This window comes from Mustelus asterias, chromosome 1 (assembly GCF_964213995.1).
Source record: "Mustelus asterias chromosome 1, sMusAst1.hap1.1, whole genome shotgun sequence".
Taxonomy (NCBI): domain Eukaryota; kingdom Metazoa; phylum Chordata; class Chondrichthyes; order Carcharhiniformes; family Triakidae; genus Mustelus; species Mustelus asterias.
This window is the reverse complement of record NC_135801.1, coordinates 74,554,519-74,579,038: the sequence shown is the minus strand read 5'-3', so window position 1 is coordinate 74,579,038 and position 24,520 is coordinate 74,554,519. Positions and strand designations below refer to the sequence as shown.

General features: G+C 43.5%; 1 protein-coding gene across 1 annotated transcript in view; it reads left to right on the top strand.

Annotated features, from left to right (window-relative positions):
• The window catches only part of sec24d (SEC24 homolog D, COPII coat complex component), a 173,463-nt gene extending 156,416 nt beyond the window's left edge, over positions 1 to 17,047 (top strand). Inside the window, exons 20-23 of the mRNA XM_078213821.1 lie at positions 3,320 to 3,499; positions 4,928 to 5,119; positions 6,600 to 6,689; positions 13,261 to 17,047. Of these exons, the coding sequence (XP_078069947.1) occupies positions 3,320 to 3,499; positions 4,928 to 5,119; positions 6,600 to 6,689; positions 13,261 to 13,401 (603 nt within the window). The 3' untranslated portion in view covers positions 13,402 to 17,047. The remainder of the gene's footprint in view (positions 1 to 3,319; positions 3,500 to 4,927; positions 5,120 to 6,599; positions 6,690 to 13,260) is intronic.
• The last annotated feature ends 7,473 nt before the right edge of the window (positions 17,048 to 24,520 follow it).

Sequence of the window (24,520 nt, the reverse complement as noted above, 5' to 3'; positions counted from 1 at the left end):
CAAAGCAAATGAAAATGATTGGGCCTAGGGCATTTTAAAAGAATTCCAGTAGTGATGTCCTAGAGCTGAGATGATTGGCCTCCAACAACCACAGCTTTCTTCTTTTGTGCTAGACATGACTCTATGTGATGAATTTTACTCCTGCTTACCACTGCCTTCAATTGTACCATGGCTGCTTGATGTCACGCTCAGTCAAATTGTACCTTGCCAGTAAGGGCAGTCACTCTCACTTCACCCCTGAAATCCAGCTGCAATTCCTATCTTTGAACAAAAGCTGTTAGAAATGGTTCTGGCTGAAACAAAACTGGACATCAGTGACCAAATTATTGATAAATGCTGTTTGAAAGCACTACCAATGACCCCCTTCCATCAGTTTCCTGATGGGAGTATGACCGGGCAACTGGCTTGACTCGATTTGTTCTTTGTGATCAGGGCATATCTGGATCATTTTCTATTTTCAGGCTACATGCCAGTGTTGTCACTGTATTTAAATGGCTTGGACAGAGCAACAGCAAGTTCTGGAGCACAAGTCTTCAGAGTTACATTCAGGATGTTGTCTGGGCCCATAGCCTTTGCTGTATCAAGTGCACTCTGGAGTTTCTTGATATGATGTGGAGTGAATTGAGTCAGCTATATTGGCATTTGTGATGGTGAGGACCTCGGAAGGAGATTTAAGTAGATCATCCACTTGGCACATCTGGTCGGAGGTGATTGAAAACGCTTCAGTCTTGCATTTTGCGTTCACATGCTGCACTTGGCTGTCATTGAGGATGGAAATGTTCATGGAGCTTCCTCCTCATCCTTTAAGTTAGTAAATTGCCCACTATCATACATGACTGGATGTGAAGAGACAACAATGATTGATTGTGATATGTTTATTGTGGAATTGCTTAGTTGTGACGATTTAATTGCTGCTTTTGCTGTTCAGCATGCATGTTTTAGTTTCTGCAGCCTGCCAGCTCATTTTTTTAGATATGCCTCACACCCCTATTCCTAGTATTATGCCCTTAGGCACTCCTCATTGAGCCAGAGTTTGTCTCTGGCTTGATGGTAATGGTAGGGTGAGTGAAGTGCCAGACCATGACATTACATAGTGTGGTAGAATACAATTCTGCTGCTGCTTTGACCCAAAGTGCCTCATGAATGCCCAGTTTTGAGCTGTCAGATCTGTTCTGAATTTATTCCATTTTAAGTGTTTACATAGTATTCTGGCTGCCCCCTGATAACTGAGAAAATAAATCTATATTTTGATGGTTGCTGGCAATGGTTTTTGTCCAGTTTCATTGAAATAACTTATCATCTCCATTATTGGACAGATAGATTGAAACCTGTCTCCTCAATTTGAAGATTGTCTCCACCAGGACTGTCTCATAACTGCCATGGACAGATCCATTTGTGACAGGTAGATTGGTGAGGGCGAGGTCAAGTCGAGTTTTCCTTCTTGTTGGTTCTCTCACTACCCACCCCAGTCTGGCAGATCCTCCAGGATTTAGCCAGATCTGTCCGTAGTGGTGCTACTGAACCACACCTAATAATGGACACCCAAAGTAATTCTGTGTCCTTACTACCTTCAATGTTTCTCTCAAGTAGTATTTAACGTGATAGTGTACCAAAACATCAGTTGAGGGAAGGCCGTGGGTGATAATCAGTAGCAGGTTCCTTGCCCATGGTTGGCCTGATACCATGAGTTTCATGGACTCTGAAGTCAGAGCTGTGGACTCTCGGGCCTCTCCCTTTGTTTATACCCCACCATGCCGGCACCTCTAATGGTTCTGACCTACTGGTAAAACAGGACATTTCCAAGGATGGTTGTGACAGAGTTTGGGACATTGGCTGTAACATGTAGTTCTGAGAGTGCGACTGAGTCAGACTGTTGCTTGATTTGTCTGAGGGACGACTCCCCCAATTTTGGCACAAATCCCCACATGTTAGTGAGGAGGACTTTGCAGATTTGACTAGGAGTGTGTGTTCCTTTGACATAGAATCAGATAATCCCTACAGTGCAGAAGGAGGCCATTTGGCCCATTGAGTCTGCACCGACCACAATCCCACGTAGCCCTACATATTTATCCTGCTAGTCCCCCTAACACCAAGGGGCAATTTACCATGGTCAATCAACATCTTTGGACTGTGGGAGGAAACCGGAGTACCTGGAGGAAACCCATGCAGGCACGGTGAGAATGTGCAAACTCCACACAGACAGTCACTCGAGGCTGGAATTGAACCCGTGTCCCTGGCGCTGTGAGGCAGTAGTGCTAACCACTGTGTCGCCGTGCCATGTCTGCGGTGTCTCATGTCCACTGGTTTTATTCTTCTTGTGGTTTGACACAACTTAGTGGTTTACTCGGCAATTTCAGAGAGCAGCTAACGGTCAACTACATTGTTGTGCATCTGATGTCACCTGTAGGGATAAGATCAGCAAGTTTCCTTCTAAGAGGCATTAGTGAACAGGATGGGTTTTTCCAATTGGTGGGTAGTTTCATAATCACTATTACTGATACCAGCTTTTATTCCAGATTGATTCCAGCTGCCCAGGTGAAATTTGAATTCATGGGCAAGATTTTAATTCTGTCAAAACCCACCCAGTTGCAGAGAGTTAAAATCAGACCGATGTCTCTGGCCTCCGGAGCACTAGTTCAGTCACATGACCACTCGGCTACTGTAGTTAATTTTCTTAGGCCCAGTGTTATACAAATGTAATACGTTTGTTTATGCCTATGTTTTATTGCATGCAACACATGTAGGGTCTTAACCTTTGTGCATTTTATTGTTAGAAGCGCTGTTTGTCTAGTTATACAACACAACAGAATGTTGAAATTTTATATTGAAAAACGGCATCCGTAAACAGTATGGTATTGTTGAGCGTTTATGTTGTATTCTGGCTGACACCTCTGCATTTGAGAAAATATATCTATACTTTGGTAGCCCAAAATGAACATTGGATTTTGTTCAGCTTCATTAAAACAATCTATCATCTCCCCTAATGGACAGATAGATTGAAACCTTAAATGGGGATAGCCAGACATGAAGGCGCTTTTCAGATTTCCTGCCCTTGATCCACAGTATGTCAGCTGACTGCTTTGAAATCATGTACTGGATTGTGTTGGACAGACTTCAAAACACTATCATTACTAATGCAGAACATTTAAAAACACAATTGGCAAGCAGAGATCATGTTATTTCTCATATAGAATGTACAGATACATTAATCTCACACTGTGAGGCAATTTTCACTTGATTAAGCAGAAATAAAAGCCTGTCCTGTTGTGTGTATAGGATGCTTGTTATTAGTGAAGCATGTTTTTGCTTTGTCCGCCAGCTCATCCTGCCGGAGGCCATGAAGTTGCTGCCAGTCTACATGAACTGTCTCTTGAAGAGTTACGTTTTACTGGGGAGCCCTGACCTTCCTACGGATGAGAGAGCTTTCCAACGGCTCCTGGTCACATTTATGGATGTGGTTGGCACACAATCCTTCTTCTACCCACGGCTTTTACCCATCGTAAGTGAAAGAGGTGCCTTTCGGTCTTCCATTTGGGGGTTTTCCGGGAAGTTTCTGAACAACATAGAGGCTGTGTTAAATTTCTAGATCTTTTTTCTCTGCCTTCCACTGAGAGCTGAGAGTTCCCTAGATGTAAATCTGTGGAACATTGCCCATCAAGAGAGCTTTAAAATAGCAATTATGATATTGGTGTCCATGGAGGCCAGAGAAATCTTCCATCATTTTTGTGATGTTAGGCACTTTTAATTAGATCGACAGGGATAAAATAAGACTATTTCCTTACTATATCAAATTATTTCAGCTGCTAAAGAAATGCTCTTTCTTATTAAATTATGTCTCCGTTTCCTCAGCTTTTGTTTTCTGACTGCACATAACAAGGTTGAAACCGGTTAAACTGCAGTTGTCATTTTTTAATTCTTGAAGGATTTGAAGTAAGGCAGAAGCCCTGTCAAAATACACTAGTTCTCACATTAAGTCATCCAATAATAGCGCTAGGAGGATCTTACTAAAAAGAATGGCAGGGTGCTGTTTCTGACGGGAAAACTAGTGTTTTGCTCCAGAGAAACATGGCGGTTTTCCTCTCCAGATCTTACAACGCACTGCCTAGAAAAAAATCAAGGGGGCACATTTCATGCTGTCGTGAAATATGGGTGCGGGGCCTCAAAAAACTGGCAAATCCCAGCTACACACCCGCATGGGCATGTCCCTCTCCCCTGGGGGCTATACTAACCTTATTGCCTCCCCGGGGAGATCCCCATGACCGGTTCATGTCAAGGTGAATCTGTTATAAATGGCGCTGGCGAGACGTCACGCTGGTGCTCGCTGAATATCCAATGAGTGGAGAAGTCCTGGAGAGAGTGCTTGCTAATGTAATCAAATTAGTTTTCTGTGGTCCCATGGTGTGTTTCACGCCACTCTGCTGGGGAGGACCGGGAAGATCGGAACTCAGAAACTTGCCAGCGCGAATCTCGCTTTCTGGATTTCGACTGTGCGCTGCCATTCCCGCAGACAGAGAGTGTGGGCTCAAAATCCTCCCCATTATTTCTGTTTCAATTCTATTACATCCAAGTTCCTGCATTATGGTTGATTCATTAATGTGTCCAAAGATTAAATCTGTGCGACTCCTAGAGGAATCACATGCTGTTGGCGATGTTGTTAATCATCAGTTAATATTTGAATATACGAATTGCATCAATGTTGCTAGGTCAAGTAAAAATTTCAAAGATGAGATTGATAGATTTTGTTTGTTAGACGATAGCATTATGGAATATCGAAACAACATGGGTATAGGTACAGATCAACTATTATCTAATTGAACCGTGGAACAGCCTCGAGAGGGTAAAACACCTGTTCCTGTTCCCACATTTCTTGGATAATACGTACCCTTCAACTACTGACACAGCTGAACACTTATCTGTTTTACAACAGCACAAGATGGATGTAAACAGCGAGGAACTTCCTGCTGCTGTCCGTTGCTCAGAGGAACGTTTAGCTGACGGAGGAATATTTTTGTTGGAGAATGGAATAAATATGTTCCTGTGGCTTGGACTGAACTCTCAGCCTGAGCTAATTCAAGGCATCTTTAATGTCCCCTCCTTTGCACATATCAACACAGACCTGGTGAGTCAAGTGTGAAAACTTTTTAATCATTCAAATTTGAAATTGCTATAAGTAATCTTGCTCCCCTCCCCCATAAACTAACTTAAATTATATTCTTGGGGCAAGGGGGGTTACAAGAGTATTGATATGCAAAGTGCAATAAATTATTTGTAGCAATTGACCAAAATGTTTGTATTCACTACCTAATTTATAATTTTATTCACATCGAACAAGATAGCTCAGAATTTCCTCAGAGCTGCTTTTTCCCCACTGCCAAATCCTCATCAAGAAATGTATGGAAACTCCATTTACCTGCGTAAACATGATTTTCTGATGCATTTCCAGTAGCCTTATGGTGAGAGAGTAGGAGCAGTTCTGAGAAAATTGCGTTCTAAAGAACAAGTTCCTTTGCTGATTTTATTGTTCATCTGACCCGCAGTTTGATATTGTGTGGGAATCTCCAGAGATCATTGCTGAGAAGTAGAGCTCCCGCTAATCACTGTGTGTGAAACCTCTCCCCTCAACTATTCCTGCAGTGGAATGCAGCATTGCTGATGATTCACAACTTGAATATAGTGATTTTAACATGCAGAATGTTCCAAAGTACTTGACAGAATATGAACGATGAGGAATGGAAACACAGAGTTAGGGAAAGTGATTGAAAGCTTGGGAGGAAAGCTGAGTTTTAAGAATATTTTTTTGAAGGGGTAGGGGTAAGAGAGGTGGATTATTGCATTATGGATTATTGCTAAAATATTGAGAGATGAATGCATTCTGAAATGGGTAGAGAGAGGCTTTAATTTCAAGTTGGCCAATTCTGATTGGCCTCTGACAATCGGCCTTATTAGGCCTTTAACTGTCCTTAATTCAGTGGATAGTCCTGCCACCCAACCCTCATATCTCTGGAAAAATGGCCTAGGCCAAGATGGTGCCAACAAACTAACAGGTCTGCAAGTAGTGTAACATTCCGCACCAGCCCATCTGCGCACACATCCCCATTGGGGCCTAAAATTCCGGCCCCAGTATTCAGATATTTAGCACTTAAAGCAATGCCAGTGTGCTAGGAAATCTGTGCAAGTGACAAATTTATACCATTTTTCTGTCACAGAGACACAGTGGGGAACCCATCCTAATACTGAAACTTGAGGACAGTTCTTTGAAAAAATACAAACGTTCAAAGTACTGTCCGTATCTGAAAACAGAAGTCCAGGTATTTGAGATTCTGGAGAGGTGTAAGAAGAAGCTACGAGTTGCCCTTAACATTGCTTTTTTTTTCAAATTGGAAAATTGGAATCAGATTATGATTATTGCCAGTCCTCTCATTATTTATGTAAAACGTACATAAATTACATTAGCACTTTTGAGAGGTGACAGGTGCACCTGATAAAATTATACACTGGACTTAAGCCTAATATGACAAACAAGTGGGAGGTAATCACTAGAGAATACGACTCAACACTTTGACCTTTGAATAAGGCACTGTTATTTCACACTGTTACAGACATCATTACCTGAACTGGACAACCCGTATTCAAAGAAGATTCGGTCCATCATTGCCAACGTAAGAAACCAGAGCCCTTATTCCATGAAGGTAAGCAGAAGTGTTAACAATTATCAGGTTTCATTTTGAGAGGTCTTGTCCTATTACGTTCTTTATTTAATTGCGGATTTAGTTGCCGTGTCGTAACAACAGATGTCATTTGAGATTTATTAATTGGCTGTATTAAACATGAGCCTACTTGATGATCTCTTAGTTTATGTCTGCACTCTGTCCTAGAAACATAAGATAGTAAGATATAGGATCACAATTACAGTTTGCAATACCAGGTGGTGAAACTTCCCCTCCAAAACCAGCGGAGTCCTACTTTAACCAAGGAACTTGGATCCGACTGGGCCCCAATTGCAATTTTAAATCATCCCTGAGTAGGGAAGCTGCTGTGTCTTTCCCACCAGGTTAACATCTGTTATTAGAGGATTGGATGCAGGAGAGGCTGCTCAAGATATGTTTTTTGCGTTCTTTTTTGGGGCCTTGAGAAACAGGAATATAGTTTAGATCGTCTCTGCACTAGCCCACTTAATTGTCCGCAGGCAACAAAGGGCTGCCTGATTTTCCACAAACCAGCAGCAACCCTCCCCTGCCCCCCAATAACCTCTGCAATTCAATCAGGAGCATTCTAATAAGGTGAGTAAATTGCTGGGGTTGCAGGGGTGGGAAATTAACTGTTTTCCCTTGGTTTCCCTTGCTGGAAACCTGCTGAGAGTTAAAATCAGGCCCACAAAAGTTATGGGCAGGATTTTCCGCCACTCCCTCACGGCATGTTTTGTGGCAGTGGAGGCGGTTTGCCATTGGGAGATCCTGCCACCATCGACGGGTTTTCCCAATAGCAACAAATTTTCAGCCTACTTTCCATGAGTGAAACATGCCCAGAAATGCGGAGCATTATTTGCCTCCACTGAATGGCTGTCTCTTTCTGCAATGTCCCCATATTAACCTCTTCCTTTGAACAGTTATACCCACAGGACAGCATCCTGTTTTAAATATGCAGATCAGATTCTGTTTACCTTAGGCCTTAACAGAGATCAGTGTTTGCTTCTCTGGTAAAATCTGAGGGGAGCTGATTCCTGGGCCAAAAGAGACCCAAAAGTGTTAAATTAACTTTTCAGATTGCCTTGTGAGCTGGGAGGAGCAGGCATGCTCCTCCTGACCATACAAGGAAGAGTTGTACCTCCCTTGCACGGGCTAATTGTGGTCAGACATCCCCCCACTCAATCACAGTCCTTATCTCGCAACCTGTTACGCCACTCACCTTCCATGTGTGGCATTGAGCCTTCCTTCCCACTAACTACCATGAGTCCCCTGCTGCATATTTGTATTCCCACCCACAAGCTAAGCTGTCAGTCTGACTGGTTATCGGGCAGGAAGACTACAGTAGGATATTTAATGCTTCCCCAATATCCCTAGCTTTCATAGGTTTTCCCTGCATTATACCATGCTCCCCAGGTCCCTATTAATTTCTGGGCTCAGATATTTCTTGCCCCCCATTCAGCTTTATATTTATTCTCTAATGGTGAGTATGTGCCTTTGGTAATATACCCTTGTGCCCTTTTATTTTGCTATCTGGACTATTGGTGGAAAGTGACTTTATATAACTGTAGAATTTGAGGGGTAATTTCCACATAACTCTTCCTAACAGATAACATAAATCACATTAGGAGCACGTCAGCCATATGTAAATGTAAGGATCTCAGAAAGTGTGGCCGCCTCTGCACTGAAAACATGAAAGTCACTGGCAATGGCCTTGTGGTATCATCACTAGACTATTAATCCAGAAACTCAGCTAATGTTCTGGGGACCCAGGTTCAAATTCTACCAGATGTTGGAATTTGATTTTAATAAAAAATATCTGGAATTAAGAATCTACTGATGACCATGAAACCATTAGTGATTGTCAGAAAAATCCATCTGGTTCACTAATGTCCTTTAGGGAAGGAAATCTGCCGTCCTTTCCTGGTCTGGCCCACATGTGACTCCAGAGCCACAGCAATGTGGTTGACTCTCAACTACCTTCCAAGTGCAACTAGGAATGAGCAATAAATGCTGGCCAGCCAGCACTGCCTATGTCCCACAAATGAATTTTTTAAAAGTGCTTCAGTAAGTCAAGAGGCTCATATTCCACCTAATGTGTTAAATTGTGATCATCACTGTTTCACTGATTAATTCAAAACCTGGTGCTAAGCTTGGTAAGTAAAGGACATCATGGAAATGTTGAAAGAAAACTCCAGTTACATTCACCCAGTTTATAAACTCATTTTACAATGTGCAGAAAATGTCCCCAAGGCTGGAAGATGGTATCACAGCATATGAATTGAGCAGAGAACAGCGCATGTCCCGTTGAATCATTTGTACGATAATAGAAGAGAAATGGCGTGAGAAAGGAGTTCCAATAAAGTGAAGGATATTTTCGTACTCAAAGTAAAGCATGAATGCTGTAACTGAATATTTACAGCTGCTGGGTTGTGGACATTCTTTCTACTTGTGACCCCTATCCCCCCCCCTCAGCCCCCACCCCCACGCCTTGCCTCCACTGCTGGGTTATTGATTTCAGCTGCACACTGTTGGAGAGACGCTGAGACAACACTTGGCACTTTCCCATAGCAGAGGAGGAAAAATTGGCAGGAATGTCATATGGACTTTTTATACAGTTCCGAGCAGCCTGCTTGAGCATCTTTGATGGGAGCCTGTGGTCACAATTAAGTTGAATTTGAATTGGTCAGCATTCAAAATTGTCCATATCTGGCTCAAATGTTGCATATTTCAAAATCTTGCTGAAATGCTGACCTGAATTTTTACAGATTCAGGATGATTTGCGAGCCCTTTAAAAATGGTGGGCAGGTCCCGATTTCGGATTCCCTAATCCCATTACCAGGGTTTCTGATATTGAGGAATGCCTTTTAAGGGTGAGGGCTGGTTTGGGTCAAAAGCCCGTAGACTGCACTCCCAATTCGGTTCCATCGCGGGGATAGACATGTCTTAGTCCTCCACAATTTTCATGCAGTCTAGCCAGCATTTCTAGGAGTCATGTTTCATGGCACTTCAGAGGTTCTATGAACTATAGTCTGCATGAGGGACCTTTTTTGAAAGACATGTTTGGAAGGTAAGGTCCTCCTCATGTACCCAATGCCAAGCCATGCCCCCAAAATAACTCGTATGGCTCCCCCATACCAAGCTGTTACTCTCCAAAACAACACCTAAGCCCCCCCCCCCCGCCTCCACTCATGCCAAGCTATGGTACTTCCATCCCTATTCAGCCACGATAAACTATATAGAACCAATGAAGAGTATAGTGACTGCAGAGCAGTAAGAAAAGCTTTAAAGAAATAGGTCATTATTCTAAAATAGCTTTTACTGCTGCCCCATAAAACAGGCTAATGGATTTCTGGGCTCTCTGCCATGCTTCATTATGTATTCTTATTTGAGAGCCCAGAAATCCATTAGAGTACTAAAACACCTGAGTCCTAGTGTCATAGAAATTTACATCACATAAAAGAGGCCCTTTGGCCCATCGTGTCTGTGTCAGTTATCAAGCACCAATCTCTCTATTCTAATCCCATTTCCAGTACTTTGTCTGAAGCCTTGTATGCTATGGATTTCAAGTGCGCATCTAAATGTCTCTTAAATGTTGTGAGGGTTCCTGCTTCTATCACACTTTCAAGCAGTGAATTCCAGATTCCCACCATCCTTTGAGTGAAAAAGCTTTTCCTCAAATCCCCTCTAAATTTCCTGCCCCTTAAATCTATGCCCCCTGGTTATTGATCCCTGTACTAAAAATAAATGTTCCTTCCTATATACCGTATCTATGTCACTCGTAATTTTGGACACTTTGATCAGGGCCCCCCTCAGCCTTCTCTGCTCTAAACTAAACAACCCCAACCTAACCTACCTGTCTTCATTTTGATATGATTTGATTTATTATTGTCACATGTATTAACATACAGTGAAAAGTATTGTTTCTTGCACGCTATACAGACAAAACATACCGTTCATAGAGAAGGAAACGAGACAGTGCAGAATGTAGTGTTACAGTCATAGCTAGGGTGTAGAGAAAGATCAACTTAATTCAAGGTAAGTCCATTCAAAGGTCTGACAACAGCAGGGAAGAAGCTGTTCTTGAGTCGATTGGTACGTGACCTCAGACTTTTCCATCTTTTTCCCGAAGAAAGAAGATGGAAGAGAGAATGTCCAGGGTGCGTGGGGTCCTTAATTATGCTGGCTGCTTTGCCGTGGCAGCGGGAAGTGTAGACAGAGTCAATGGATGGGAGGCTGGTTTGTGTGATGGATTGGGCTACATTCACGACCTTTTGTAGTTCCTTGCAGTCTTGGGCAGAGCAGGAGCCATACCAAGCTGTGATACAACCAGAAAGAATGCTTTCTATGGTGCATCTGTAAAGGTTGGTGAGAGTCGTAGCTGACATGCCAAATTTCCTTAGTCTCCTGAGAAAGTAGAGGCGTTGGTGGGCTTTCTTAACTATAGTGTCAGCATGGAGGGACCAGGACAGGTTGTTGGTGATTTGGACGCCTAAAATCTTGAAGCTCTCGACCCTTTCTACTTCGTCCCCATTGATGTAGACAGAGGCATGTTCTCCTTTCGACTTCCTGAAGTCGATGACAATCTCCTTCGTTTTGTTGACATTGAGGGAGAGATTATTGTTGCCGCACCAGTTTACCGGATTCTCTATCTCATTCCTGTACTCTGTCTCGTCATTGTTTGAGATCCAACCCACTATGGTGGTGTCATCAGCAAACCTGAAAATTGAATTGAAGGGGAATTTGGCCACGCAGTCATAAATGTATAAGGAGTATAGTAGGGGGCTGAGAACACAGCCTTGTGGGGCACTGGTGTTGAGGATGATCGTGGAGGAGGTGTTTTTGCCTATCCTTACTGATTGTGATCTGTGAGTTAGGAAGTTCAGGATCCAGTCACAGAGGGAGGTGCCGAGGCCCAGGCCACGGAGTTTGGAGATGAGTTTCGTGAGAATAATAGTGTTGAAGGCTGAACTGTAGTCAATAAATAGGAGTCTGACATAAGGTGTCCTTGTTATCTAGGTGTTCCAGGGTTGAGTGCAGGGCCAGGGAAATGGCGTCTACTGTGGACTTGTTGCGACGGTAGGCAAACTGTAGTGGATTCAGATAGCCCGGGAGGCTGGAATTGATTCGTGCCATGACTAACGTTTCGAAGCACTTCGTAATGATGGATGTCAGAGCCACCGGCCGATAATCATTAAGGCACGCTGCTTGGTTTTTCTTTGGTATTGGGATGATGGTCATCTTCTTGAAGCAGATAGGGACCTCAGATAGTTGTAAAGAGAGGTTGAAGATGTCTGTGAATACCTCCGCCAGCTGATCCGCGCAGGATCTGAGTGCACGTCCGAGTACCCCATCCAGGCCAGTTGCTTTCTGTGGGTTGACCTTCAAGAAAGCTGCTCTGACATCTGGAATGGTGACCCCAGATACAGGTTTTTCCAAGGTGGAGGGCATGCTCTCGCTGACCTCTTGCTCAAAACGGACGTAGAATGCATTGAGCTCATCAGCGAGGGGTGCGTTGGAGCCGGCGATTTTACATTCCTTCATCTTGTAACCTGTTATGTCTTGCGGACCTTGCCATAGTCGGTGGGGGTCAGTGTGGCTAGCTTGATCCGGTATTGTCTTTTGGCATCTTTGATGGACCTCCTTAGATTGTATCTTAAATCATAGCTGAAATGCTCCAGCCCAGGCAACAGAGAAACATTGCTTGATTGACATCTTTGTCTCTCTGATCACTTTGTGAATTTCGCGTATTTATTTACACAAGATAAAGTGGTTTCAAGTGCTTGCAGTTTGTGCTATTAAAACTTTAAAGGGTCTGGATGATTGACACATATATTGGCCTGTAGTAATAGCTATTTTAATGAATAACATAATTTAAAGCTTTGTTTCTTACAGATCCCAATGTCACTGTAGGGTTCATAGGGTTCGTACAGTGGGCGAATAGGCATGGGACTATATCTTGGCATGGGGATTGTGGAGATTGGGGGAGGCATGAGCAGCCATATGGGTTGTTTGAGAGGCGACATAGCTTCAATGAGGGACCATAGAGGGTGGGTGGGGGGGGTATGAGTGGATGAGGGCTGGAAGTCCTTTCCAGTTCTGGTTTAATTGCGTGCAGGTCCCACAGCACCAAGGTGCGCTTTTTAAACAGCTTGCCTTGACACCTGCAATCCCTAGGGCTGCCTCCAATTTTTTTCCTGTGTCAGCTGGTCCAACTGCAGCTCAGACTCATCCCCGCGTTCCCCACCGCAACACCCCATGTTGAAGTTCACACGCTTAAGAGCATTTTCCTAACTCCTGCTGCCCACTTTGAGGATCAACATCTATTGAAATTTCTTTTCCGTTTCTGGCGATTCTGAGTTATATGTTGAAAATTAAATTTATTTTGAGTTTGTAAACCCAACGACACATAATCCTTCATTGTAAGGGGAAAAATGTGCTGTTTAAACCAGGAAAATGCTGTTAGAATGAAGTATTCAAGCACGATCACCAGGAATTCTTTCAAACTGAAGGAGTGTTTGCAACAAATTGTGTGACCTGGAGTTTAACCCTGACTATCTTTTCTTTCTATCTGCAGCTGATAATATTAAAGCAAAAAGATAAATCAGAGGGAATCTTCAGGCAGTTCCTGGTGGAAGACAAAGGCTTGCATGGAGGAGCTTCTTATGTGGATTTCCTCTGCCATGTACACAAAGAGATCCGCCAACTCCTCACCTAAAGCCCTCAATCCGTTACAAGAACATCTTTTTATTCAGCCTCGCAGGAAAAAGGGACAGTGCAAACTACACCCGTTTAAAATTTACACCATTGTATTTTTTTCATGACTTTTGTTGTCAGGTCTTGACTTTTCTTAAGGAGAAACCTGTTTTGAACTTGCCAGCAACCTAGTATTTACTATTTTATAACAAATCAATTGTCAGAATCAAAATTCACTATAAAAACATAGTTGATGTTAATACATATATATGAGATATATATGCACACGTGTACAATTGACGGTATCAGTACTCTCATCTGTGTATGTAGTTATGCCTTGGTTGATTTAAAACTGTGACTCCTTCATTGCGTTGTCAGAACAATTGGCAGTAACAAGTTTGCCACATGGTGATCAATCTGTCAGGTAATTTTTATTTTAAACAGTCCACCCTGTAGCTGAGTGTTTGGTTCTGATCAGCTGGATGTTCGGGGAAGAGAAAGAGGAGCAGTTTGGTCATTTGCACACCAAAGCAAAACTACAGTGAAATAGGACAAAGTTTTTATATGATGCCAGTTGCCAGCAGTTGTTGCAGATGTTCTTCATGATGTATGAAACCTGCAATTGCAAGGTGGTGAAGTTAAGGGCAACTAAAGGAAACTAACCTAGAACTGAGCATTAGCTGCAAGTCTTAATTTCAGGTGGGTTATTTTTGAAAATAATGGGTCAAATCCATCACCTCTCTAGCCATTCCTACAAGCGATTAAGAAATAATTAAGTTGCATTCTTCTAGTCGTTGATCCCTAATATCAAATCCCCTGAGGTTGTTGCTGCAATAGAACATTAATAGGATAGAGTACTGAAAAACCTTGTCATGTCAGGGTACACACACTTTTTCTATTATGTATCATTCGCTAAAATGATTTTCTGTATTTTTTTTAATAATATGTTTATCCGAGTAGAGTTAGAACAATGTGCAAAGCTATAACCTATTCCTTTCTTTCATATTATTGAGTAATTCAACTAAAATGATCTTGTATTTTTTGTGCAAAGGCCAAAAGTCTTAGTCCTCTTCTCCTTGTGCATTTTTCTCTTTACAGGATCCTTATGCTGCATTTCTTAAGCATCGATAATGCAGAGTGTACTGAGTTTACTTCACAGCATTGTGTGCTGTTGTTATTCGCAGTCACACTCGTTTTATACATTGTGTTTCCATTCCTAATTGTCATTGCTGCTTTTCTTACGGGACAACACTATCTTGTCATGTGGCACAGTGTTTGACCTTTCCTAAGCACAGTATTAAGTGATAAGGAACAACATTCCAAATAATCTCTCATCAAAGTATAAAATTAGCATTTGTTATGACAACATCATCTGCTTGCAGGGATGATAGTACTGCACAGATGACTTTCAAAATCTACAATCATTGCAACTTTCAAAGTATAATCAAAGGGGCGGTCAACTGTGTTGGGGGGGGGGTCAATGTTGATGGTGGGGTTTGTGGTGAAAAGCGATTAGCTTAGAACTAATCATTAGCAAGAAGTGTGTCATGAGGGCTCAATTACAATACAGTTGAAAGAAAGGGTGAAAGGAGTGGTCATGATCCTAACACTTGCTTTAGGTTTGTGTTCTCTGGAGTATGTGGGGTCAGCAGGAAGGAACCTAATCTATGTGGGACTGGCAGGTACCTCTGCTAATAAAGGCACACCTCTATCCCAGTGCAGAAAAAAGGTCTAGTACCTGCCTACTTGGCTGTTTGCTTAAAATCTGATTGCATGCCACATTTGTTTGGATGCATGTTGTGGCCAGTCTTGATCTAATTTTGGGACGGTGCTTGAAACGGGTCTGATTGTTTAGGCAGTAGATTCAACGCCCATTTCAAGTTGGCACCCTGAATCACTCCATTGCACCTTAGCAAATGTGATGTGCTGTGCATGGTAATATGAAATGAAAGCAAATAGCATGCACATATTGGATGCTTCAGCTCGCATTTGTCACCCAAAACCAATACTGCCTGATCCAATTTCAAGGCTTTTGTCTCAGTACACCCCACCCTCCCCCACCCCTTCTAAAATTTGCTCTGCCCAAGGAGCAAACAGAAAAGTCAGAGAATCGGCTCCAGCAGTCTCCATCATTTATGTGGGAGTTCCACCAGTCTCTCACTGGAGTTACAACAGGAGATCAATGGAATCCCCAAGGAATTTCATCGCCAACTAACATAATACATGAAAATAGCTACTCACAGATTTAAACAAATTGTTAAAAATGTTTTGTAAAAACAAGTAGGACAGAGGAACCTCGCAAGTGCAGAGTTCAGCATTGACACTCTTGTGCAGCCTTATCTCCCGCCCATGCTTGGTTTTAATGAACAGAGAACCTTCTCATTTTTGCCGTAAGAATTTTGCACACTTAAACCTGTACATTTCTCTCAATACATCGGGAAACATTAACTTAGTTAAATATATGTAACAAATGCAAACTACAATGAAAGGTTGAAACATGAAAGTCACCAAAGTCCCAGAGCCTGCTCTCTCCCTTTTTTGCAAGAGAGAGAGCTGGCTGGTGATGATTTAAAATGTGGATCACCACACCTCGGGCGAGGAACAAGGTCGAGAAGGCAGGGCCTTCATGAATAACCTCAGCCGGTATGGGAATTGAACCCACGTTATTGGTGTCACGCTGTATCACAAGCCAACTGCCCAGCCAACAAAGCTAACCAAGCCTCAAGACACGCCTGGACAGGAACGTTGAATAGCTAAATTAAGGATGCTCTATTTTTCATGTTTAGTACGTAAAAAGCAATGTAATAATTACATTTATTTTGGGGAGTGTTGGATTAGAGCAAGCAAGTACAAAAATGGATGCCAAGCCTGCAACTTTGAAAATCTGTCACCAGGTTAAACAACCTTTGATGGTGTGTAGTTGGCAGAGAGGGAAATGAAGGCAAATGGTTCATCTAATTCACTGACCAATACTTTTATTTATCTGAGTGATTGTTTCAATCAGGTTTATGCTGTTAAAGGCAATTTGCCCTATGATGGTACACAGCACAGAAAACATGTGGATTAATATGGACGCTTAGTCATTTTTCATGTAATTTGTGAAAAGGTTAGGCACTCAAATGAAATATCATGCTTCTAATTCTTAGCGACCAGCACATATTCATTTCACAACCACCATTAAAGTGGCCAATGATTTAAAATATTGTTATATAAAATGACAGTGGAAGCCTTTAATACATTTAATATATTCAACTTGTGTCATTTTGAGTTATCATATGCATATACATTCAGTTATGAAATCCTTAGATAGGGAGATGTCAGCTTTTATTTTGCTGATTTAGTTGCAGTCATCTAGAATCATAAGGGTTACATTTCCCATTTACACACACAAGACAAATTATACAATCTAAATAAAATCAATTTTTAGCTTTGTTAATCTATTTAATAAATAGTGTTTACTCTTCAGTGTCCTGCAAATGTCCATCATTAAAGAAGCCCTGAAGATAACGGTATTTTTACAACCAGGAGCAAAATGAGGTATGCGTGAAACAATAAAGTACTTGTAATTCAAACAATAACGTGACTTTTCTGTCATGTTTTTTATTATGCAATTTTTTACCCTGTTCTTAATTGTTAATAGAAAAATTGCAAATAAAAGTGAGTGCCTTGTACTGAAACAGTGTTCACCTGGTTTTGTCATAAACGCAATAACAAAATATTTTGTATTAATGCAATGCCTTCCTCAGATGACCCAAAGCAGTTTATGGATAGTGGGTTGAATTTTATTGGGACAGAATTCTCACTGCTAGGCCATAAGTGGGAAACAACTCCAGTTCAACTGGCAGTGGGACCCCCTGGAGAATGACTTTTTTATTCATTCGTGGGACATGGGCATCGCTGGCTGACCAGCATTTGTTGCCCATCCCTAGTTGCCAAGGGCAGTTGAGAGTCAACCACATTGCTGTGGCTCTGGAGTCACATGTAGGCCAGACCAGGTAAGGACTTCAGATTTCCTCCACTAAAGGATATCAGTGAACCAGATGGGTTTTTCCAACAATCGACAATTGCTTCATGGTCAACAGTAGACTTAATTCCAGATATTTTCACTGAATTCAAATTCCACCGTTTGCCATGGCAGGATTTGAACCCGGGTCCCTAGAGCATTAACTGATTTTCTAGATTAATAGTCTAGCGATAATACCACTAGGCCATTGCCTCCCCTACCTACCACATATACCTGACATACCTGGCAGGGGCCTATTAAGTGATCTGGGATGCTGTCCAACAAAGGATGGCAATTCCCCCTCAGGAGCTGTTGACCCAATGTGAGGGCCGGCAGTCTCAGCAGTGCTATGGAGTGCCCAAAAAGGATGGCCACCACCCTACACAACTACCACCTCTCTCCCATCACTAACACCAGCACCAGAACACTTCGGGAATCTGCTAGTTTTCACCAAGCGGTCTCCCCACATGGCAGTGGGCTACCCTGACTTGGACAGAATGCCCATAAAGGTGGATTGTGACCATGTTTCTATTAATTAGCCATTTAAGTGGCTCAGTTGTGCTCCCAGCAGTGGCAAATCTTGTCAACTTACCTGCCGCTGGTAAAGTGGCTTGGCGACAGGAAGGTGGCAGGTGGCCCTCCTATGACACTTTCCCACTTCCCCAAAGGGTTGTTAAAATTAGGACTAATGAATTACCTTGGCGTATGATCATAGTTGAAGTTTAGATAACCATAAGTCAATTTTCACACAGAAAGATCCCAGAAGCAACAATGTGATGAATTAAAGGTTCATCTGTTAGGGGAGTGCTAAATATCAGGAAGAATAACAGGAGAACGCCCATGTTTCCCTGACTAGTAGCAGGGGTCTTTTCTGTGTACCCAAGTGGGTGCATAGGCCTTTAGTTTAACATCTCATCTGAAAAAAGCACCTGCAATGGTTTAGCCTATGGGGAGGCAGGGGGCTGTACACTCTACATCAGGGATTGGCCAGGGTACAATCGGTTGGGGCAGGGGGGTATCGGGTGGCAATTGGCTGGGGAGGTCAGCAATCGGGGGGGTAATAACTGGGGGGGGGGGGGGTGATATCCAGGGGGGTGGGGGACTGACAGATCTTCAGTGTTCTATGTGTGCTTTATATAGAATACTGAGAGATTGGCGCATGTGCAGAGCAGCCAGCTTTTCAGCTTGATACACTCTGTCCAATCCCCTACTGGCATGAATCACACTTTGCCTCTCTTTTTGCGCTCAGTGGCATCGTATCTGAAAGCTTGCCAAAAAAATGGGTATAATTCTCTTCCGTTTTCACGCTTGTTCGCCACTTGGAACTTTTTGGTAAGATTGCTCCCAAAATCTCTCGAGGCTTCAAGACTATCTGCACCCCTTAGAGCAAGTATATTAATGGTTGCCAACTGTATTTAAAATGAAATTTTAAGTATGTCAGAGAATGTTGCCGATGTGGAACTGAAACAGTGATAAGTTAGAAATTATAGTTGTTTCCTTTCATTTATTTTAACTATTGTTCAACTGTTAAGAGTTAAGCCGTTTCATTTTGTTAGAGTTCTACTTAAAATGTGTTATTAAATAAAGTTTGGCTGACTATAAGAGATCCCTAATTTGTCAGCAGAATTACTCCTGGAGTGAACCATCATACCCTCACCTTTATGTCAAAATAGAAAAATTGTTAGGGTCTAGTCTGGCTTCATAATATTATTTGGGATTCTGGTCCAGGACCATAACAGTATTGCAGTTGACCACTTTTCTGGAAGGTTCTGATTTGGCATACAATTCAGGAGGTGGGTCACAGCAGGTCCTTCTCTGGTATTTCACACCTCAGAATGTCATGAACTACTTCAAAAGGATTTACTGAAAAATGTTCTGGATTTACGTTTGTATTCCTGTAAGGCTACCTCTGGCAGATACAGAGGGCAGTATTTTATCATTTTTTTGTCTAAGTGCTGGGCGGACTTGAAACTGGGAGAGTTTCGGATCTGTCTTTTGGGCGTGTTTTCAGGCCCCCGCCCGTACACACTCTGGCTGCAAAATTCTGCCTGTTGGTCGCTGCAGAAGTCTGTGGGCGGGGCTTAACATGCCTGAAAGCCTGCAGAAGGAGGTAGTGCGCATATGCAGGCCTCTGATGCTGCATATGTCTTTAACAGTAGCAAGAGCCTGACAGACAAAGAGAGAGCTGTCAGGCCTCTGCTAGGGCGGGCAGCCTGAAGCAGCTCCCCCTCCACTGCAACTGTGGGGGCCTGCGGCCATAAATGCAGCCATCGCTGATCGATTGCAGATGCCCTCCCTCCCCCATTGATCATGGCCCTACTGCCCTCCCTCCACTGATCACTGCAGAGTGGCAGCGGGCCTCCTCTCCCTCCTTCCCCCCTCCAATTGCTGCAGAGGGGCAGTGGGCCCCCTCCTCCTACTGGCCCCTCCCAATTAGCCCCACCCCCTGGCACTGCCCAGTGGGCATTGCCCAGGTGCCAGTGTGGCTCAGAGTCTGGCACTGCCCAAGGGGCACCCCCCCCCCCTTGCCCTAGGCCTCCTTGAGGGGCCTCAATGGCCTCCGGTTCCACTGGTGAAGCCAAGTCGACTGCTCCCCATTCATGAGGAGAATGTCTATTCCTTGCCAGCGAGAACATTTCCCGGCGAGGTCATAAAGGCAGGCGAGCCCGGGACGATTGAGTGCTGGATTCGCTAATGACATGTAAATGCTTACTTAAATACATTTCAATAAATTAACCTGCTTCTCACCCATTTCCAGCAAGAGGCTGACCGCGCCGGAAATAAAATGCCGCCAATCGCTTTATTCCCCAGTTTATGACTGCATCGAATGGGTGCAACGCGATGGTAAAATCCTGGCTAGAATGTCTACAAGGGCAGTGCTTGCATGGAAATATATCTTCCTAACTCATCAAGGTCTATAATGACCATTCAGGGATTAACGACTGAGAAATTGCATAATCTAATAATCTCTGACCCTGAAACAAACCGTTGGTTTGGGCATCTGATAAACAAACCCCTTCTGAAAACATAATGGGGGGAGAGAGAGGTCATGTAACTGGAGTAACCATTTTGGGATTGCTTGAACACAGCAGGAAAGCTGTTAAGTGAAGTTGTGTGGAAAAGCTGCCAATGGAGCAGTAAAGAGCTCCGTTCTCTTTTGAAAAAAATTGATTACATTTTCAAAATGAAATTATCTCTGGTAATTGTAAGTGTTTTACTTGAACTTCAACACAACACCGAAGTTCAAGCTCTGATTTTTTTTTATTGGTGTCACAAGTAGGCTTACATTAACACTGCAATGAAGTTACTGTGAAAACCCCCTAGTCGCCACACTCCAGCGCCTGTTCGGGTACACTGAGGGAGAATTTAACATAGCCAATGCACCTAACCAGCACCTCTTTCGGACTGTGGGAGGAACCCGGAGGAAACCCACACAGACATGTGGAGAACATGCAAACTCCACATAGACCGTTACCCAAGCTAGGAATCGAACCCTGGTGCTGTGAGGCAGCAGTGCTAACCACTGTGTTAACCATATTGGAATCTAAAGAAGAACCTGGAAAACTTACTGCTGCCACCAGACTCATAAACAAAACAAAAACAAAGAACAAAACAAAGAACAGTACAGCACAGGAACAGGCCCTTCGGCCTTCCAAGCCCGTGCCGCTCCCTGGTCCAAACTAGACCATTCTTTTGTATCCCTCCATTCTCACTCCGTTCATATGGCTGTCTAGATAAGTCTTAAACGTTCCCAGTGTGTCCGCCTCCACCACCTTGCCTGGCAGCGCATTCCAGGCCCCCACCACCCTCTGTGTAAAATATGTCCTTCTGATATCTGTGTTAAACCTCCCCCCCACTTCACCTTGAACCTATGACCCCTCGTGAACGTCACCACCGACCTGGGGAAAAGCTTCCCACCGTTCACCCTATCTATGCCTTTCATAATTTTATACTCCTCTATTAAGTCTCCCCTCATCCTCCGTCTTTCCAGGGAGAACAACCCCAGTTTACCCAATCTCTCCTCATAACTAAGCCCCTCCATACCAGGCAACATCCTGGTAAACCTCCTCTGTACTCTCTCCAAAGCCTCCACGTCATTCTGGTAGTGTGGCGACCAGAACTGGACGCAGTATTCCAAATGCGGCCGAACCAACGTTCTATACATCTGCAACATCAGACCCCAACTTTTATACTCTATGCCCCGTCCTATAAAGACAAGCATGCCATATGCCTTCTTCACCACCTTCTCCACCTGTGACATCACCTTCAAGGATCTGTGGACTTGCACACCCAGGTCCTTCTGCGTATCTACACCCTTTATGGTTCTGCCATTTATCGTATAGCTCCTCCCTACATTATTTCTACCAAAATGCATCACTTCGCATTTATCAGGATTGAACTCCATCTGCCATTTCTTTGCCCAAATTTCCAGCCTATCTATATCCTTCTGTAGCCTCTGACAATGCTCCTCACTATCTGCAAGTCCTGCCAATTTTGTGTCGTCCGCAAACTTACTGATCACCCCAGTTACACCTTCTTTCAGATCGTTTATATAAATCACAAACAGCAGAGGTCCCAATACAGAGCCCTGCGGAACACCACTAGTCACAGGCATCCAGCCGGAAAAAGACCCTTCCACTACCACCCTCTGTCTTCTGTGCCCAAGCCAGTTCTCCACCCATCTAGCCACCTCCCCCTTTATCCCATGAGATCCAACCTTTTTCACATTTTTTTACTTTCCAGCATTGAACTCGAATTTGGCTAATGTAGAAACTACCAGCAGTGTAAGGTGTAAATTTTGCATGCTTATGTGTGTTAATGTGATTGCAAAAATTTGAGAAATGCAGGTTTACCCATTTAATTTAAAAAAATCTTTATCTGGGAGTTTTTTTTTAACTCAATAAAAAATGAACTCCTTTTTGCTCTAAAACTCAAGAAAGTTTGTCAGACTTGTTTCTTTGCAACCTCTGCAATAAAAGGTCGAGCCCAAATTTTGAGCTAAATTTTTTCACCCGTCCAAATCCTTCAACAAAACCTGTTATTGTCAGACTTTTTTTTGAAAGTGTGAATGCAGACCCCCACTACCACAAATTCTGCAGTCCAGTATCCCGCATCTGGGGACATTGCCAGTGTCAGCACATCTGGAGTGCAATGGGATACCAATCCACCTGACCATTGACTCTTCCCTACCAAGAGGTACAATAGGAGAATCAATGTTTCCCCTCTTCACATGGCTGTAAAACAGCCTATTGCCTTTTTCTACAATAGCGCTCTCAGCAGTGGAACACTTGCAATGACACTTCATCTTGCAATATGCAAGACTGCTGAATCTCAGTGCCCATAAATAGAACTGGGATAATTTTTTTTTGTAAAAAAGAATCTTGCCATAGAAATAGAACATAGAACATAAGAACATAAGAACATAAGAAATAGGAGCAGGAGTAGGCCATCTAGCCCCTCGAGCCTGCCCCGCCATTCAATAAGATCATGGCTGATCTGACGTGGATCAGTACCACTTACCCGCCTGATCCCCATAACCCTTAATTCCCTTACCGATCAGGAATCCATCCATCCGCGCTTTAAACATATTCAGCGAGGTAGCCTCCACCACCTCAGTGGGCAGAGAATTCCAGAGATTCACCACCCTCTGGGAGAAGAAGTTCCTCCTCAACTCTGTCTTAAACCGACCCCCCTTTATTTTGAGGCTGTGCCCTCTAGTTTTAACTTCCTTACTAAGTGGAAAGAATCTCTCCGCCTCCACCCTATCCAGCCCCCGCATTATCTTATAAGTCTCCATAAGATCCCCCCTCATCCTTCTAAACTCCAACGAGTACAAACCCAATCTCCTCAGCCTCTCCTCATAATCCAAACCCCTCATCTCCGGTATCAACCTGGTGAACCTTCTCTGCACTCCCTCCAATGCCAATATATCCTTCCTCATATAAGGGGACCAATACTGCACACAGTATTCCAGCTGCGGCCTCACCAATGCCCTGTACAGGTGCATCAAGACATCCCTGCTTTTATATTCTATCCCCTTCGCAATATAGGCCAACATCCCATTTGCCTTCTTGATCACCTGTTGTACCTGCAGACTGGGCTTTTGCGTCTCATGCACAAGGACCCCCAGGTCCCTTTGCACGGTAGCATGTTTTAATTTGTTTCCATTGAGATAGTAATCCCATTTGTTATTATTTCCTCCAAAGTGTATAACCTCGCATTTCTCAACGTTATACTCCATTTGCCATATCCTCGCCCACTCACTCAGCCTGTCCAAATCTCTCTGCAGATCTTCTCCGTCCTCCACACGATTCACTTTTCCACTTATCTTTGTGTCGTCTGCAAACTTCGTTACCCTACACTCCGTCCCCTCCTCCAGATCATCTATATAAATGGTAAATAGTTGCGGCCCAAGTACCGATCCCTGCGGCACGCCACTAGTTACCTTCCTCCAACCGGAAAAACACCCATTTATTCCGACTCTTTGCTTCCTGTCGGATAGCCAGTCCCCAATCCACTTTAACACACTACCCCCAACTCCGTGTGCCCTAATCTTCTTCAGTAGCCTTTTATGGGGCACCTTATCAAACGCCTTTTGGAAATCCAAAAACACCGCATCCACCGGTTCTCCTCCATGGAGTTTAAGAGCCGTGGGGTTATGCTGCAACTGTACAGGACCTTGGTGAGACCACATTTGGAATATTGTGTGCAGTTCTGGTCACCTCACTATAAGAAGGATGTGAAAGCGCTGGAAGGTGACTAGAACATAGAACAGTACAGCACAGAACAGGCCCTTCGGCCCACGATGTTGTGCCGAGCTTTATCTGAAACCAAGATCAAGCTATCCCACTCCCTATCATCCTGGTGTGCTCCATGTGCCTATCCAATAACCGCTTAAATGTTTCTAAAGTGTCTGACTCCACTATCACTGCAGGCAGTCCATTCCACACCCCAACCACTCTCTGCGTAAAGAACCTACCTCTGATATCCGTCCTGTATCTCCCACCACGAACCCTATAGTTATGCCCCCTTGTAATAGCTCCATCCACCCGAGGAAATAGTCTTTGAACGTTCACTCTATCTATCCCCTTCATCATTTTATACACCTCTATTAAGTCTCCCCTCAGCCTCCTCCGCT